Raw genomic sequence first — 16,291 nt, 5'->3', positions numbered from 1 at the left:
GCCACCTTTTCTGGAAAAAATTACGAGCCTTCCTACATATTTATCTTTTTCCCTATTAATAACATTGAGATCGATCATCATTTTTACTGGCCAGGTGGCAACCCTAGCTCCCATCAAGCTGAAACATGAGGCTGCCAACCTCTGTATTGTGTGATATACATGCCAACTCATATCTCTATCCATGGGCAGATGTAGTCTGTATGTCTGTGCTTGGTACCTACACTTTGTAAGTATCCCCTGATAACATTAATAAAATTGTCCCCTAATATCCCATAGAAAAGCCCCCCATGATATACCCCCAACTTACTCCAATAAATAGTTGCCTGGGTCACTGAAAAATCTCCTGCAAACTCTCTCTCTAAATCACTAGCTCCTCTGTCTCTCCAAATCTCCCAACTGTCACTGCTGTCTGATCCTCAGGGAGTGAAATGCTGGGGTTACTAATAGTAACAGTCCCGCCCACTAGGAGCCCCAAGCATATTATTGGTTAAGAACTCAGAGGGACAGTTAAAAAAAGCAGTGGATGGAAACCTAATAAATTTAGATAGCTTTGTTCAATTAATGGAATGTTAATAACTTTGTCCCCTTTAATATCCAATAGAAAAGCCCCCATGATATACCCCTAACTTACTCCAATAAATTCCTGCCTGGGTCAGCTGAAAATTCTCTCTCTCTAAACTTGTAGCTACTCTCTGTCTCTCCAACAGTCAACTGTCCCAACTGTCACTGCTGTCTGTTACTCAGGGAGTGAAATGCTGGGGTTGCCAACAGTAACAGTCCCACTCACTAGGAGCCCCAAATATATCAGAACGCAGTTAAAAGAAGCAGTGTATTGAAACTTAATACATTTAGATAAGTGTGTTCAATTAATGGAATAAAGAGAATCTGCAACATACTTTTGGAACTTTTATCCCCCCCCCACACACACACACAAATATGAAACTGTCTACTTCTCCCCGGCATTCATTCTATCTCTGGCTCCCACAAGCTGAAGCATGTAGCTGCCAACCTCTGTATTGTGTGTTATTCATGCCAACTCATATCTCTATCCATGGGCAGATGTTGCTGTTAGTCTGTATGTCTGTGCTTGGTACCTACACTTTGTAAATAAAGTCCCCTGATAACATTAATAACATTGTCCCCTTTAATATCTCATAGAAAAGCTCCCCCATGATATACCCCCAACTTACTCCAATAAATAGCTGCCTGGGTCACTGAAAAATCTCCTGCAAACTCTCTCTCTCTAAATCACTAGCTGCTCTGTCTCTCCAAATCTCCAAACTGTCACTGATGTCTGATCCTCAGGAAGTGAAATGCTGAGGTTGCTAATAGTAACAGTCCCGCCCACTAGGAGCCCCAAGCAGATTATTGGTTAAGAACTCAGAGGGACAGTTAAAACAAGCAGTGGATGGAAACCTATTAATTTAGATAGCTGTGTTAATGGAATATTAATAAGATTGCCCCACATGATATACCCTTAACTTACTCCAATAAATGGCTGCCTGGGTCACTGAAAAATCTCCTGAAAACTAAATCACTAGCTGATCTGTCTCTCCCAATCTCCCAACTCTCACTGCTCACAGTGAAAAGCTGGGGTTGCCAACAGTAACAGTCCCGCCCACTAGGAGCCCCAATCAGAAGCACAGTTAAAAGCATCAATGGCAGAAAACCTTTTGAAATGCATGAACTAAATACAGAGAATGGGAAATATAAAAGTGGTATAGGTATAAACTGATTGGTTTACCCAGGTTGAGGTTAGAAGTCTAGAACAGGGGGTTGCAGATCATTTTCTGGATGGAATTGAGCCTTCAACCCCAGTTCTGCAGGGCAGCAGTGCTCCTCATATACACTATATTCATTTCTGATTCATGATGTCAGGGACAGGGTTAAGCTCACAAGCAAGATATACCCCAGCTAGATGAGCTACATACTGGTATAGAAGCAGCTATTTTCTAGGTTTGCTCATAGCCGATACTTAGACATATGCATACCTCCCAACATTTTGGAAATAAAAAGAGGGACAAAAAAGTTGGCGCATGTAACATGGCAAAATTGTGTTTGACCACGCCTGTTTTTGTGGCCACGCCCTAATTACCATGTTCATTTTACAAAATTTGCCAGGTTACGAAAGTTTTCAATTTTTACAGTTATTATAGTTTTGCTAATAAGGTGAATTGCCCTTTAAGCTGTGAGTCTAACTTTTCCCAAGGGACCTGTTATCTTATATTACAATTGCTTATTTGCTTATCTAGAAATTGTTACAAAAGTATCTTATCTTCTGCTGTGGTTGTTCTGGGCTCTCTGCCAAAAGCCGATTAAGGTAGAATCTTTGTTTATTTTTCTGGCTGTTCAGTGCAGAGAAAAACGGGTCTTTCCAGTACAAATGAGGGACTGCAGGTTGAGCTGTCAAAAGAGGGACTATCCCTCTAAAAATGGGACATTTTGGAGGTATGCATATGTAGGTGAGGTTTTTCTAAACCCCAGGGATTGAGTTGGCCAGCTAGGCTGGGTCCTTTTTTCCCCAGAGTAGGACCTTTTTTCCCAGAGGGGAACTGAAAGGTTAGGCTCAAGATTAGGCAGAGTTTAGGATTAGGGAGTTGCTGGGAGTAAGAACTCCTTGCCCAGGCCATCTATAACAGCTTATAGTAACAAAGCAAATATTAATATAGCAGCAATAAAATATATCATGCAGAGTCTTGTAACAGGAACAATGGGACAGGGGCCACACTGTGCCACCTAGTGACAGTTTTAGAGCTCCTAAAGGGATATTATTGCAGTAGAACTAGAACTAAGCTGATGAAGAGAATGGATGGTATCCGGTGTGGCCAAATTGGGGTTGTTCATAGTTACATGATAACTATGTATAAATATACTAGGGGGACCATACAATAAACTCTCTGATGCTTTATTCACCAGTATATCCTTCCAGCAGACACAAGGGACCCACTGAGATTAGATGAAAGGAGATTCCATCTTAACATTTGGGAAGGGTTTGTTACTGTGAGAGCTGTGAAGTTGTGGAATTCTCTCCCAGAATCAGTTGTAATGGCAGATTTATCAGATAGCTTTGAGAAAGGGTGGGATGACTTTTTAGCAAGTGAGAAAATGTAAGGTTACTGACATTAGCTCAGTACAGGTTGATCCAGGGACTGGTCCGATTGCCCCCATATGTAAAAATTCACTAAGTTTTCCCAGGAGCAGTAAACTCTACCTGCTGATTGGTTGCTATGGGTTACTGCCCTGGGCAAACGTAATGCCTTTTATTACATAACCCCATTGGAACCAAGAAGGAATTTAATTCTCTCTCGACTGGAAATAAAAATGGCTCTGGACATTTGGTTTTAACCTCCTTCTGGATCATGTAGCACTTAGGGAGCCTTCATCTGGTTCCTATTGTAACTGCGTTTAGCATTGGTGTTTTGAAATGTAACAAAAAAAATTGTGATTGGTCATTTTTATCACAGGCACTGATTAAACAGAGCTGGATTTCCAGTTCTCAGGCAAGAGTCTTTTTTAAAGGACCAGTAACATCAAATTTTTTTTTTCAAAAATTCGTTAGTACATAACGAAAAAATAACACCAACACAAATTAAAATTTAAAATAGCAAAGCCTTTATTGAGAAATAACTTACAGAAACTCCACTTCCTGTCCTCTTCAGAAACGGCGAAAAGGCGACCATCCTTCCTGCAGCGCTCGATTTGTCCTCCCTGGCTAGCTCCAATATTCTACTGACAGCGTGTGAAGTGAGGTGAAGAGAGTTGAAGCTGCGGATCAAGACCCTGTGGCACCGACACATGAAGACCTTTCTGCTGTACGAGTGCAAGAAAACCAACTGGTGCAGGCAGCCAAAGATGCAGACAGTTTCCTGGGAGCAAGCGGTTCACCCTCCACAGGCAGCGGATCGCTGAGGTGTCACCCGGCTGACTGAGAAGAGAACCTGGCAGAGCGACTTCAGGAAAAACTCAGGTTCCGGTTGAGAGACGCAGTCCTGATTCCGGATCTCTGTCCCCATGCCCTCCCGGTTGCACACAGTTGATCCCAGTATGGGACGACGAATGGGACGACAGTAGCTCCACTGCGGCCGAGGAACCAGCTGGTCCGACGTGTGGCAGTTACTCGGGCGGTTACCATGACTACGAAGGCTCCGGCAGCAGCAGATTCCGCTTATCCACCCGCTCCGACCTGCCGCCCAGCCCTTACTCCACCTCCGCCTCCATCGCCTCCTCACAAGCCCCGGGCAAAGGCTCAGCCACGGTCAGCCGCAACCTCAACCGCTTCTCGGCCTTCGTGAAGAGCGGCAGGGAGGCTTTCGTACTGGGGAGGCGGCGGGGTTCGTGCATGACGGGGACAAGCTGTGTCTGGTGCAGGGGCCGGACGGGCCTGAGTGGCAGGAGAATCCCTACCCGTTCCGCTGTAACATAGACAAGCCCACGAAGCAGACCAAGTTCAAGGGCATAAAGAGATACATCTCGTACCGACTCCTCCCCAGTCACACGGGGCTACAGGTTCACCGCCGCTACAAAAACACTTCGACTGGCTCTATACGCGTCTCCTCTACAAGTTCCCCGTCGTGTCACAGCAGAAAGGTCTTCATGTGTCGGTCCCGCAGGGTCTTGATCCGCAGCTTCAACTCTCTTCACCTCACTTCACACGCTGTCAGTAGAATATTGGAGCTAGCCAGGGAGGACAAATCGAGCGCTGCAGGAAGGATGGTCGCCTTTTCTGAAGAGGACAGGAAGTGGAGTTTCTGTAAGGTTATTTCTTAATAAAGGCTTTGCTATTTTAAATTTTAATTTGTGTTGGTGTTATTTTTTCGTTATGTACTAACGAATTTTTGAAAAAATTTTTTTTGATGTTACTGGTCCTTTAAGTTCTCTGCCAAACCCCTCACTCTTCTTTGTAGCTTGGGTGCCTCCCTTTCTCGGATTGCTTAGTTGATTGACAAGTCACCAAAGCTCTTTCAGCCAAAATGAAGGCGACGATTTCTGTTCCTCTAGAGGCCCCTGTTCCCATCTAACATGCTTCTCACTACATCTTTAATGCAATACAATTTGTAGTTGTTACTGTACTTCAATGAAAGCCAAGTGCAAAAATACTGCAGTACTTATCTGGGAAGCTGCAGTAGGAATAGAGATGGAGGGATCCCTAATGTGGGGGAACATCTAATGTATATGTCCATACAGCCCTTTAGCTACTTTTTAGCAACCAATAAGAAAATGGGACCATGGACCCTGGATAAAGAGAAAATCTGCATATCAGACTACTAAATGCAGGCCCCCTTTTCTCCCACTTGCAATAGTTCCCCTTTAATCTTTTCTCCTGGTTTTCATAGGGTCTATCATTCATTAGGGATATGTCTTGCCCAAAATACAAGCTGCAAGTGAGACACAGGAGAGAAGCATCCAAAGAGCAACCAGTAGTACAGAGTCCATATCTAAAAAAGCAATATGTGAAATCATTGCTGCTAATCAATGGAGGGAACCTGATACTCATTTAACGTCAGACAATAAATAGAAATAACATGTTAGCACTACAAATACACACAAATATGTGGATAGTAGGCACAAGTCATTTTACAGTACAATAGTTACCATCCCACCCACATAATCCACAACTGAAATACACTCAAGGCTAAGTACAGGGGACTGACCAGGGAAAGGAATCCCTTTTAATGTTGCAGGTTAAAAAACAGGGCCTGATTTACTAAGTAGCACTAATTCCTCCATGTAACAGAGTTGTGTCATATACTGTCAAACCAGACAGAAGGACTTGGTTTATCTGGACAATAATGTTTAGTAGTGAAAGGCTCTGGGAGTAGAATGAGGATCTTCTGGCTTAGACCAAAGATGGGAAAGTCTGGATGTATAAAAACTGTAGGCCTTGAGAAGCGGAAGATCCTGTAGGAAAGGGGCAGGCGGAGTGGGCTAAAAGAGTAAGGAATAAATAGAGTCACACATGCAGGATCTCCAGACCCTTTGTAATAAACAGCAATCCAGTCAAGCTGGGTGCTTGTCCACTGCACATTGATTTCTTTCTCTGCTGTGTATGCCAATATGGGACCCTCAATGGATCTTGGCATCTGCTGAATATCCCAGATTAGGGCCTGATGATCATCGTCATGGTAGAATGGCAACAAGGCAATTCCATGTATAATACCCCAGAATTCATGGTAGAATGGCACAAAGGCAATTCCATGTATAATACCCCAGAATTCATGGTAGAATGGCAAAGAGGCAATTCCATGTATAATACCCCAGAATTCATGGTAGAATGGCAAAGAGGCAATTCCATGTATAATACCCCCAGAATTCATAGTAGAATGGCAAAGAGGCAATTCCATGTATAATACCCCCAGAATTCATAGAAGAATGGCACAAAGGCAATTTAATGTATAATACCACCAGAATTCATGGTAGAATGGCACAGAGACAATTCTAAGTATAATACCCCCAGAATTCATATTAGAATGGCACAGAGGCAATTCCATGTATAATACCCCCCAGAATTCATAGTTGAATGGCACAGAGGCAATTCCATGTATAATACCCCAGAATTCATAGTAGAATGGCACAGAGGCAATTCCATGTATAATACCCCCAAAATTCATATTAGAATGGCACAGAGGCAATCCTATGTATAATACCCCCAGAATTAATATTAGAATGGCACAGAGGCAATTCCATGTATAATACCCCCCAAATTCATATTGGAATGAAAAAGAGGCAATTCCATGTATAATACCCTCAGAATTCATAGTAAAATGGCACAGAGTCAATTCCATGTATAATACCCCCAGAATTAATAGTAGAATGGCATAGTGGCAGATTCACAAATGATACCCACTGAACACTTTTTTTTTATGTACAACTGCCTCAGCCAGTGTTGAACTGGCCCACCGGGATACCAGGAAAACTCCCGGGGGGTCCAGGTGTTAGTGGGCCCTCTTGTTTCTAAACATTTGGCCTATTTCATGGTCATTCCCTATTTCTTTTTGGGGGAAAATGCTTAATAATGGGACAATATTGTAAGTATATATAAAAAAGTAGGAAAATAAAGAGGTTGAGTGAGGAGAGGAGGAATAATAGTTTGGAACGGTCCACTGTCTTAGGTTTTTCGGTGAGCCCAAGGTCTAAGGCTTTCTGGTGGTCCTCTGGCATCCCAGTCCAACACTGTCTTCCCTACAGTTGCCCAAAGCACAGGGAGCATGTGCTGGGCCACTGACACTTCTAACAAAATCCAAGATCCCAACTTTTATCATGATCAGGATCAAAAGGAAAAAAAACAAAAACAATCTTTTAGGTTGCGGAAACTTCCTTACTACATTTTCCCATCCTCCACAAGTAATTTTAATGTAATATAGCTCTATATACAATATAGCTAACGACCACAATCTTCTAATGAACCACGAGAGATGTTTATCCGGCTATCTAGTTGTTTTACATTTCCTAGCAACCTGTGTGCGTGCCCTCCAATTCGTCCAATTGCATCCAATCGGAGCGTTCGGTGACGTCAAGTGGGGCGATTGGTCTGTTTGACGGCGTTCTCTATTTAACCTGGTAACGAAGGTATGGAGGTGTTTGTGTTATGCTGCGTGGGTTGGGTTTGTTTCCTCGTCCGGGATGCTGACTATAGAAGGATATGTGGTGCAGGGGATAGTGGGTGCTGACTGGGTCCTGTAAGGATATAGGATGCAGACTGGGTTATAGAAGGACAGTGTTGAATGGTTATCTAAGGATATGGGATGCAGCCTGGGTTCTGTAAAGATATGGGGTTCTGACTAGGATATATATAATGATATGGGGTGCTGACTGGCTTTATAAGGATAGGGGGTGCTGATTGGGACATTTAATGATATGGGTTGCTGACTGGGTTATATAAGGATAGGGGATGCAGACTGAGTACTATAAGGATATGGTGTTGTGACTAGGATATATATAAGGATAGAGGGTGCTGACTGGGTTCTGTAAGCATATGAGATGCAGACTGGGTTATATAAGTATATGGGGTACTGACTGGGTTATTTAAGGGTATGGGTTGCTGACTGGGTTATATAAGGATAGGGGATGCAGACTGGGTTCTGTTAAGATATAGGGTTCTGACTAGGATATACATATAAGTATATGGGGTGCTGACTGGGTCCTGTAAGCATATGGGATACAGACTGGGTTATATAAGTATATGGGGTACTGACTGGGTTATTTAAGGATATGGGTTGCTGATTGGGACATTTAATGATATGGGTTGCTGACTCGGTTATCTAAGGATATGGGATGCAGCCTGGGTTCTGTAAGGATATGGGGTTCTGACTAGTATATATTTAAGGATATGGGGTGTTGACTGGGTTATATAAGGATACGGGCTGCTGACTGGGTTCTGTAAGCATATGGGATGCAGACTGGCTTATATAAGGATATGGGTGCAGAGTGGGTTATAGAAGGATAGGGGCTGCTGACTGGGTTACATAAGGATAGTGTTGAATGGGAATATAAGGATAGGGGGTGCTGACTTGGTTCTGTAAGAATATGGGATGCAGACTGGGTTATTTAAGGATATGTGGTGCTGACTGGGTTATTTAAGGATAGGGTTGCTGCTTGGGACATATAATGATAAAGGGTGCTGACTGGGTTATATAAGGATAGTACTGACTCGGTTATATAAGGATATGGGATGCAGACTGTGTTCCGTACGGATATGGGGTTCTGACTAGGATATATATAATGATATGGGGTGCTGACTGGGTTATATAAGCAAATGGGATGCTGACTGGAATATACAAGCATATGGGCTGCTTACTGGCATATACATAAATATGGGGTGCCGACTGGATAATACAGGGATATGGTATTCTGGGTGGGATATTTAGAGTAAACACGTACGAGGGCTATTTCAGGGATGTGCGGAGGGAATAGTAGAATTGCTGGTATAATCCCCTGTCAGTCCCAGTAATGCCCGGTTTGGCATCATCTTCTCACAGGTACATGCAATGGTGAGACAGTTTCCTGTAAGTGGCCCAGTTGCTATGGCAGACATGCTGGATCCCTACACCTTTGATGCCCCTTCTACATACATTAACTTTAGTTCTTTCCATGAGGATCACAATGCTGACTCCTGGTTAGGTGAGATTCCTTGGGGATCTAGAATGGGAGGGGCGTAGAGTCAAGTATTGGCTGGGAATTGGGTTGGGGGGATCTGTATATTGAATGTGATGAAGTGTTTGGCATGAGTGCTGCTGGAGGTGCAGACTATCCCCTGGTGAGCCTTCCCTGGCTGTTTGAGTGCACCCTTGTTTCATTCTTTGGGTTAGAACTCTCCGTGTGGCAGCCTCTCTAGTGCCTTGACTCCTCCCTCACATTTGCATAGCTCAGATTTTCTTTGCTCAGACTCCCTGAGTTGCTTAACATTTGGGCAGGCTCCCTACACCAACATACTTATATGTTGTAAGGAGGGACTCTATGCGCACCTGTATTGTAGATCCTTTTAGCTGTTAACTCCTGTGTGTGCCATGTCCTTTGTTTCTGATTTCCAGTGCCCACGTGTGCCCTTTATTTTCTAATTGGAGCATTGCTAGGTGCATAGCTGTACCTCTCTCTCTACCTAAACACATCTGGGCCCCTCATCTCATTCTGGAGCTTCCCCTCTTCTGCCATTTTCATTTGTACATTTAGGCCCTCTTGATCTCTGTTGGTTTTCTCTAATAATCCCCACTTGTTCTACCCTACTCTCCAATCCTAAAGCTGGCCATAGATGTACAGATTTTCAACAGATCCAATCCACATCGTGAGACCAAGATCTTCTGAGAACCATCGTACGAACGTTCGAACTGTCCATCAACTAAACGAAATTTACCAGGAAAACAAAGGGGAGCTGCCTGCTTGGCCTGCAAACATCCATAGATTGTACTGGACCGACAAAGATTTTTAACCTGGCGATCATTTCCTGGCAGATGTCGGACGAAAAATCGTAAGATGTACGATCGTTTGAATCCCACTAACCGCACGATAATTTGACGAATCGGTCGGGCTGCGCTGAAATCGGTCGTTTCGCAAAGAAGAATCGTCGCGTCTATGGGGGCCTTTATGCTCTTTCCATGTCTTCTCTTTACAGTACTGCTGCCTGCATATAGGACTTACTTGTGTAGGAAGAGCTACCAATACACATATAGCCCTGAACCAAGAAATTAAGTTAAAAAAAACTGACACAGCCACTGAGAAATTATCTTCATTCAATTGATGATGCCTTCCAAGGTTGTTTCCATGTCCTACAGCGTGGGAACATCTACTCTATAGTCTGCCCATTCTGATTGGTTACCAAGGATATAAGGGTCACCCCTAATGTCTTTATTGTAACCTAGCTCCAAATGCATGATGTAATTGAGTGTCAGTGGCATGGGCTCCTGGGCTACTTCGCTAATAGTAGTTGTCTGACTTTTAGGTTCAAGCCCCACTTGGAGGTCAGGGCCCTTTGGACATAAGATTTGATATATAAAACATTGGTGAATTGGGAATTCGCCCATAGTTCCAGCAACATAAGTGCTCACTTCCAGACCCCACTCTCTGATCTTCTAGATATTCCTGGAAGCATAAAATCAAATGGGCATTCACCCCCTAACTGGACATCTATCCAAGTGGCTTGGTGGACTTGGCCTGAGGACCAGTTTATACCACATATGTAATCTGTTGCCAATTTTTGTTCTGCAGACAGAGTGACCAATGCACTTAATACTCCCCCAAACCAGAGGCCACGCTTTGAAACTTCTGCTGTGAATTCTGGTAAGTGACAAATAAATGTGTTTCTGCTGGGAGTGTAAGGGACCCCAATGCTGATACAGTGCAGCATGAATATATTAGCATGTTCTAAAGAAGCAGCCTTACAATTGGCAGGGGGCATTAGGCTGCTCCAGTTAAACAAGTCTGTTTCCTTTAACAGAACACAAGCGCAAAGGTGTTGACAACCCTTTCAAAGGAGGCAGTCTCCAAGAGTACTATACATTTTTGTGATGTGAAATCTCCGTCAATGCGGTAAGTTGTTTTTTTTTTTTGTTTTTTTTTTTGGGCTTGGGGACAATGCTGTGTACCTGTGTCACAGTAGTTTGCTTTATCTGTCATATTTTACAGATTCATTAGAAACACTAGACACTGGATAAATAGAATAAGCAGCAGATGTTTTTGATCTTGATTAAGATTATAAGACTACACCTGTTTAAAGGAACAGTAACATCAAAAAAGTGTTTTAAAGTAATACAAATATAATGCAGTGTTGCCCTGCACTGGTAACACTGCTGTGTTTGCTTCAGAACCACTACTATAGTTTATATAAATTAGGGAGGCACCAAATCCAGGATTGAGTTTGGGATTCGGCCTTTTTCAGCAGGATTCGTATTCGGCCGAATCTATCGCGAAGGATTTGGGGGTTCGGCCGAATCCAAAATAGTGGATTCGGTGCATCCCTAATACAAATAAGCTGCTGTGTAGCAATGGGGGAGTAACCTGAGAAAAGGCTCAGGTTACACAACAGATAGCAAATATACTCTGTATAACAGGGGTCAGCAACCTTTACTATCAAAAGAGCCATTTTGCCCCCTCTTCCACTAAAGAAAAATAGTCTGGAGCCGCAAAACATAACACAGTTTATAAACTTTTAAAAGTTGTAACCTTTTTTTTAATGTTAACTGTTACAACAACAGAATACAACAAACAGAAGTGCAGTGTGTATGTGTAGGCCTACTTTGAAATAAATTAAACACTGAATAGCCCTATTAAATGCTACTGTTCTCATCTGTTTAATGTGACTTCGGTTTCTGAAGCTCCATGATGATTTTCCCTCTGTTGTCTTGCGTGTCTTGTCTTGAGTGTGTGACCGTGGTAAGGACCATGATGAATCATATTGCTGCGGCTCGGTCTTGCCTGTCACTCCAGGGACGTCTGTACAGCCCTCGCACCTGCTGGCGGCTTCCTGAGTGTGCTACCGCGGTAAGCTGACCGCTAGCTTACCGCGGTCGCACACTCAAGAAGCCGCCAGCAGGTGTGAGGGCTGTATAGATGACATGTCAAGCAAAGCCGCAGGATAAAGAGCCGCATGAGGCTCCGGAGCCTGGGGTTGCCTACCCCTGCTGTAGAACATAATGGTGTTATCTGTTATCCACTATTTAACCTGTGCCATATAGCCTTTTTTCAATCTCCACCCCAGCAGTTAGTTTATATAAACTATAGTAGTGTTTCTGTAGCAAACAGATCAGTTTTACCAGTGCAGGGCAACAGTACACGATATTTTCATTACTTTAAAACACTTAAATTTTTTGGTGTTACTTAAAGGCCTACATTTCAAACACTTAAAGTGTTCCTGCACTAAAAAGATTATACAATGAGAAGCAGTGGGTACTGGCACACAAGCACTTCTCATTTTGCTGCTCCTTCTGTTGTTTACTTCTCTTTTAAAGGACTAATTTTCCTTTGGCGTTTTCTCTGCTTTTGATTTTTTCTTTCCTCTTTCTGTCCCATGTTTTTTAACACACTCCCTCTTCATATAGGTTCTGCTATGCCATTATTTATCCATCTGTACCCTATTTTTTTTCCTTTAGATAAAGCAGCGTTTTTACATATATTTTGTTTTATGTTTTGAACCTGTAATGTTTAAGGGGTTGTTTCCTTTCAATACAGTGAAATCCGATTTCTGCTATGCCATGTTATCTTGCTTTTCTCACCTATCCTCATTTCTCCCTCCAACAGATCAACCAGGCTCATGTCCAGGAAGCATCGGGAAAAGCTTCTCATAAAAATGAGAGAGTCAGATCTTGAGAATGAGCCACCACAGGCTGACTCCCCGCTGTGCAAACTAAAGGGGTATGTATGGCTACTGAAACTTCATCAGCCCCAGTGACTGACCACTTTCCTTCCTGCTGAAGTCTGTAGAAATGATTTGTTACCATTCTCTGCTGGGGCCCAGTAACTCAACCTGCTCAGGAAAGAATATCTGTCTCATGCATGTATGGTGCGGTAGGGGTTTAATGCTCAGCAAAGCTACAAACCACTGATATCAAGATCCATATTGCTCTTTTATGGGAAAAGGCTGCTGGGCTGTTAACTTGGATGCAAATAAAGAATCGCCCTTTTGAAAGGCTCATGTGAGTCACAGCCTTGTCTATCTATATTACCCTAAATACATCCATATATCTTCTCTGATCCTATTATACCTTTGTGGAGAATATATTACAGCTGTGTCCATCCAAGTTGAGGGGAACATTAGTTCAGCACTGCTCCTGACTACATGATTATTACTGTAAAATAACCACCAAGTTGTACAGTGCTGGAGCCTAATGGATTGGTTCCCAGTAGATATGTGTCATTGCCTATTTACATATGTCATACAAGTTTCTTTTCAGGAGTAGGAATGTGCTGGTGAAGCCTAAAATTGCAGAACAGCAAGAGCTTGAGAAGATACAAGAACTTCAAAAGAATCTCAAGAAAAATGAGCATTCCATGAAAGCTGCCATAACTAGAGCAGGTGTGTACCTGTTGGTGGGAGCGACTATATTTTCCTGACTGTGTACAAAATAAGATATACCCTCATACTGTACTCAGAACATTCCTTTTGTATTTGTACATATGGTAGGCAGGAGCCATATTTTTTCTCATTTGACCAATGCTGTCTAACTGGTGTAATCCCCCTGTATTGTTCACATCTGTAACACCTCTTTTGTTCACAGTCCGGTACTGTTCACACCTGTAAAGCCCTGCACTGTTCACATCTCATTCAAACTGCTGGAGGGCCTCCAGTACTGTGAAGCACTGTATTAACTGTTCATTTTAAAGTGGTCCTGATAGGTTTCTGTCTCCTGCAGTATTCTGCCTTCCCCATGCTCCCTGTGTCGGCCATACTCTTCATGCTCTATGATCCTTGTGTGTGCCATACTCTGCCTGCCCTATGTTCCCTGTGTGTGCCATACTCTGCCTGCCCCATGCTCCCTGTGTGTGCCATACTCTGCCTGCCCTATGCTACTTGTGGGACATGAGCCTGGTAGCATTTGTTCTGGGGGTTTGTTAGCATTTGGAAGTTATCAAGGGCCCCTAAGGTATTTAATCATGTACTGTGTTATCCACAGGGGAGGAGGCATATGGATTTAAGGGTATGTCTTAAAATGACTTTAATGTTTCACATATTCGTGATGAGTGATATCCCTGCAGTGAGCACCAATCGTTTGTTTTTTTGTTCTTTGATGTGCTACCACCCTGAACTTGGATATGGTCTTAAAAATTCTTGTGGTAACATGGGTGTGATTTAAAGTGGATATGGATTAAACACTGGTAAAACTTAGGGCCTCTGTACCACAGTGTTTTAGACAGTACAATATGAGGGTATAACTAATTGGCTCTGTGTCTATTGCATGGCTTCACCCCCCCCCCCCCTTCTGTGTCTCAGGTCAGTCTTTGAATAATGGTGACCCTCCAGTCACAAAACCAGTGGATTTTCTCTGTAAAACCAATGATCAACTTGAGCATGGGTCCAATCAACCTGAGAGAAATGACTGTAACATGGTGAAATTTGTTGCATCACTAAGGAGACACCAACCGCTATCGGTGAGTTTAGCAGTGTGGGGGTTATCATTGGATTTGTTGTGTGGGAGCACAAATGTAATTTACTTGGGCTGTACCCACAGGTTCAGATTCCTAAACGAGGATACACAATCCCAAAACCCTTCAACCTGTCACAGGGAAAAAAACGAAAGCGTGAGGAGGCTTTGGAATCCAGTGCTGAAAAGGTTATATCTTTCTCCAAAAGAACTCCCGCACCTTATTGCCTGCATGGCCACCAGAGGGAGCTCGAGGAAGAGGAGGTGCCTGTTATCAAAGCCACTCGTACGCCACATTACAGGGTCCTATTTAAACCCAAACTTTTAGAAAAGAGACAAGTTGATCATAGGCGGAGGGTGACTTTTGAGTTTGGGAAGGCTAATCAAAGATCAGCAAAAAAAATTTCACCTACCGGAGGTGCAGGCCTTCAGAGCAGTTGGGGGAAACAATAGCATTTTTTAAAGCAAAGTCCCCTATAGAGTGCTATAGTCACCTTATTAAGAAAATGTGTGTGCCCCAATGAGGCCTTCCATACCAGGAGGTCCCTCCCAGTGAACAAGCCACAGTGCTTGATAGATTTCTTAAAAGAGAACTGAACCCTAAAACAAAATATGGCTAAAAATGCCATATTTTATATGCTGAACTTATTGAACCAGCCTAAAAGTTCAGCATCTCTATAGCAGTGATTTCAAACTTGTCACAGGAACTCCCTATCTTTGATTTTGTTAAAAGTCTTTTACACGCACATGCTCAGTGAGCTTTGAGCAGCTGTTTAGAAGCTAAACGTAGGAGTTTTCACAAATCAGAAAATAGGTAAGACTGTTAACTGATATTACGAAGCTGGTGAATAAATTATGATGCTAATTGTGCTGGTTTCTGTGCTGCTATGTACCAATAATCCGAATTACGTACTAATCAGCCTTATATTGTAATATAAATATATATATATATTACATATAATTATAGTATATTGTGTGTCTTTCCCTAAGCCCAAAGCATGTGCAGTGAATAAACAAAGATGACGGGGAACTGGGGCATCTTTGAAGACACAGATCTTCCCCATTAAAGGGCTGTGGTTGCCTTCGGCTGGTACAGAAGCCCAAAATATAATGTACAAAATTTCTGCCCAACTTCTTTAGTTAAGTGTTAGTTCTCCTTTAAAACAATTATTATTGTGTGCCCCATCTGGAATGTATCTATAGTTGGTGAAACATGTTTTAGATTATAGGCATCCTTTAAACCAAAGCTATGGTCAATAGTATCCCTGCATGAATTCTCTTACTCTCTCTCCGTTTCAGTTTCAGTCATGTGACAGAAATGACATCAGAACTCACCATTTATAACTGATGATATCAGAACTCACCATTTATAAGGATATCATTTACAAGATATTAATGGCTTTTGTGTATTATATATTAATACGGAAGGTACCCGCACTCTGTCTCTGACTTCCACTTTACGGGTGCTTGGCCAAGTAAATGTATATAATTGTTGAAGAGGGACCAGCACACCGATCTTTTTAAATTCACCAAATATTTATTGCAACATCACTGTGCTTCCACAAAAGCACAGTGATGCTGCAATAAATTTTTTGAATACCCTCTTGAACAGTATATATATATATATATATATATATATATATATATATATATATATATATATATATATATATATATATATATATGTGTGTGTGTGTGTGTGTGTGTGTTTTGTATACCAACTT

The 16,291-nt window shown here is 42.5% G+C and overlaps 1 protein-coding gene and 1 long non-coding RNA gene across 3 annotated transcripts; both read left to right on the top strand.

The window, feature by feature from the left end:
- Positions 1-8,980: 8,980 nt before the first annotated feature.
- Positions 8,981-10,942, top strand: LOC121398125. The gene is made up of 3 exons (XR_005964121.1): positions 8,981-9,117; positions 10,699-10,770; positions 10,928-10,942. It is a non-coding gene; the product is annotated as an uncharacterized LOC121398125 (long non-coding RNA).
- A 3-nt stretch (positions 10,943-10,945) lies between these two features.
- LOC121398124 (targeting protein for Xklp2-A-like) lies at positions 10,946-15,432 on the top strand. Of its 2 annotated transcripts, XM_041576756.1 has the most exons (5): positions 10,946-11,019; positions 12,727-12,840; positions 13,380-13,501; positions 14,417-14,574; positions 14,655-15,432. In XM_041576756.1, exons 1-5 carry the CDS (start codon positions 11,015-11,017, stop codon positions 15,018-15,020), a joined length of 765 nt encoding a protein of 254 aa, XP_041432690.1. In that variant the 5' UTR covers positions 10,946-11,014; the 3' UTR covers positions 15,021-15,432. The 2 variants fall into 2 exon arrangements, with proteins under 2 accessions (XP_041432690.1, XP_041432691.1); XM_041576757.1 differs by lacking the exon at positions 12,727-12,840 and having other exon boundaries at positions 10,993-11,019.
- The last annotated feature ends 859 nt before the right edge of the window (positions 15,433-16,291 follow it).

This window comes from Xenopus laevis, chromosome 9_10L (assembly GCF_017654675.1).
Source record: "Xenopus laevis strain J_2021 chromosome 9_10L, Xenopus_laevis_v10.1, whole genome shotgun sequence".
Lineage (NCBI taxonomy): Eukaryota > Metazoa > Chordata > Amphibia > Anura > Pipidae > Xenopus > Xenopus laevis.
Note: the sequence above shows the minus strand (reverse complement) of the source record. Positions and strands in the feature narration are given on the sequence as shown.

Coding starts and splice junctions, on each gene's coding strand:
- LOC121398124 (XM_041576756.1), top strand. Junction 12,841..13,379: donor CCGCTGTGCAAACTAAAGGG/GTATGTATGGCT, acceptor GTTTCTTTTCAG/GAGTAGGAATGTGCTGGTGA. Junction 13,502..14,416: donor AGCTGCCATAACTAGAGCAG/GTGTGTACCTGT, acceptor TCTGTGTCTCAG/GTCAGTCTTTGAATAATGGT.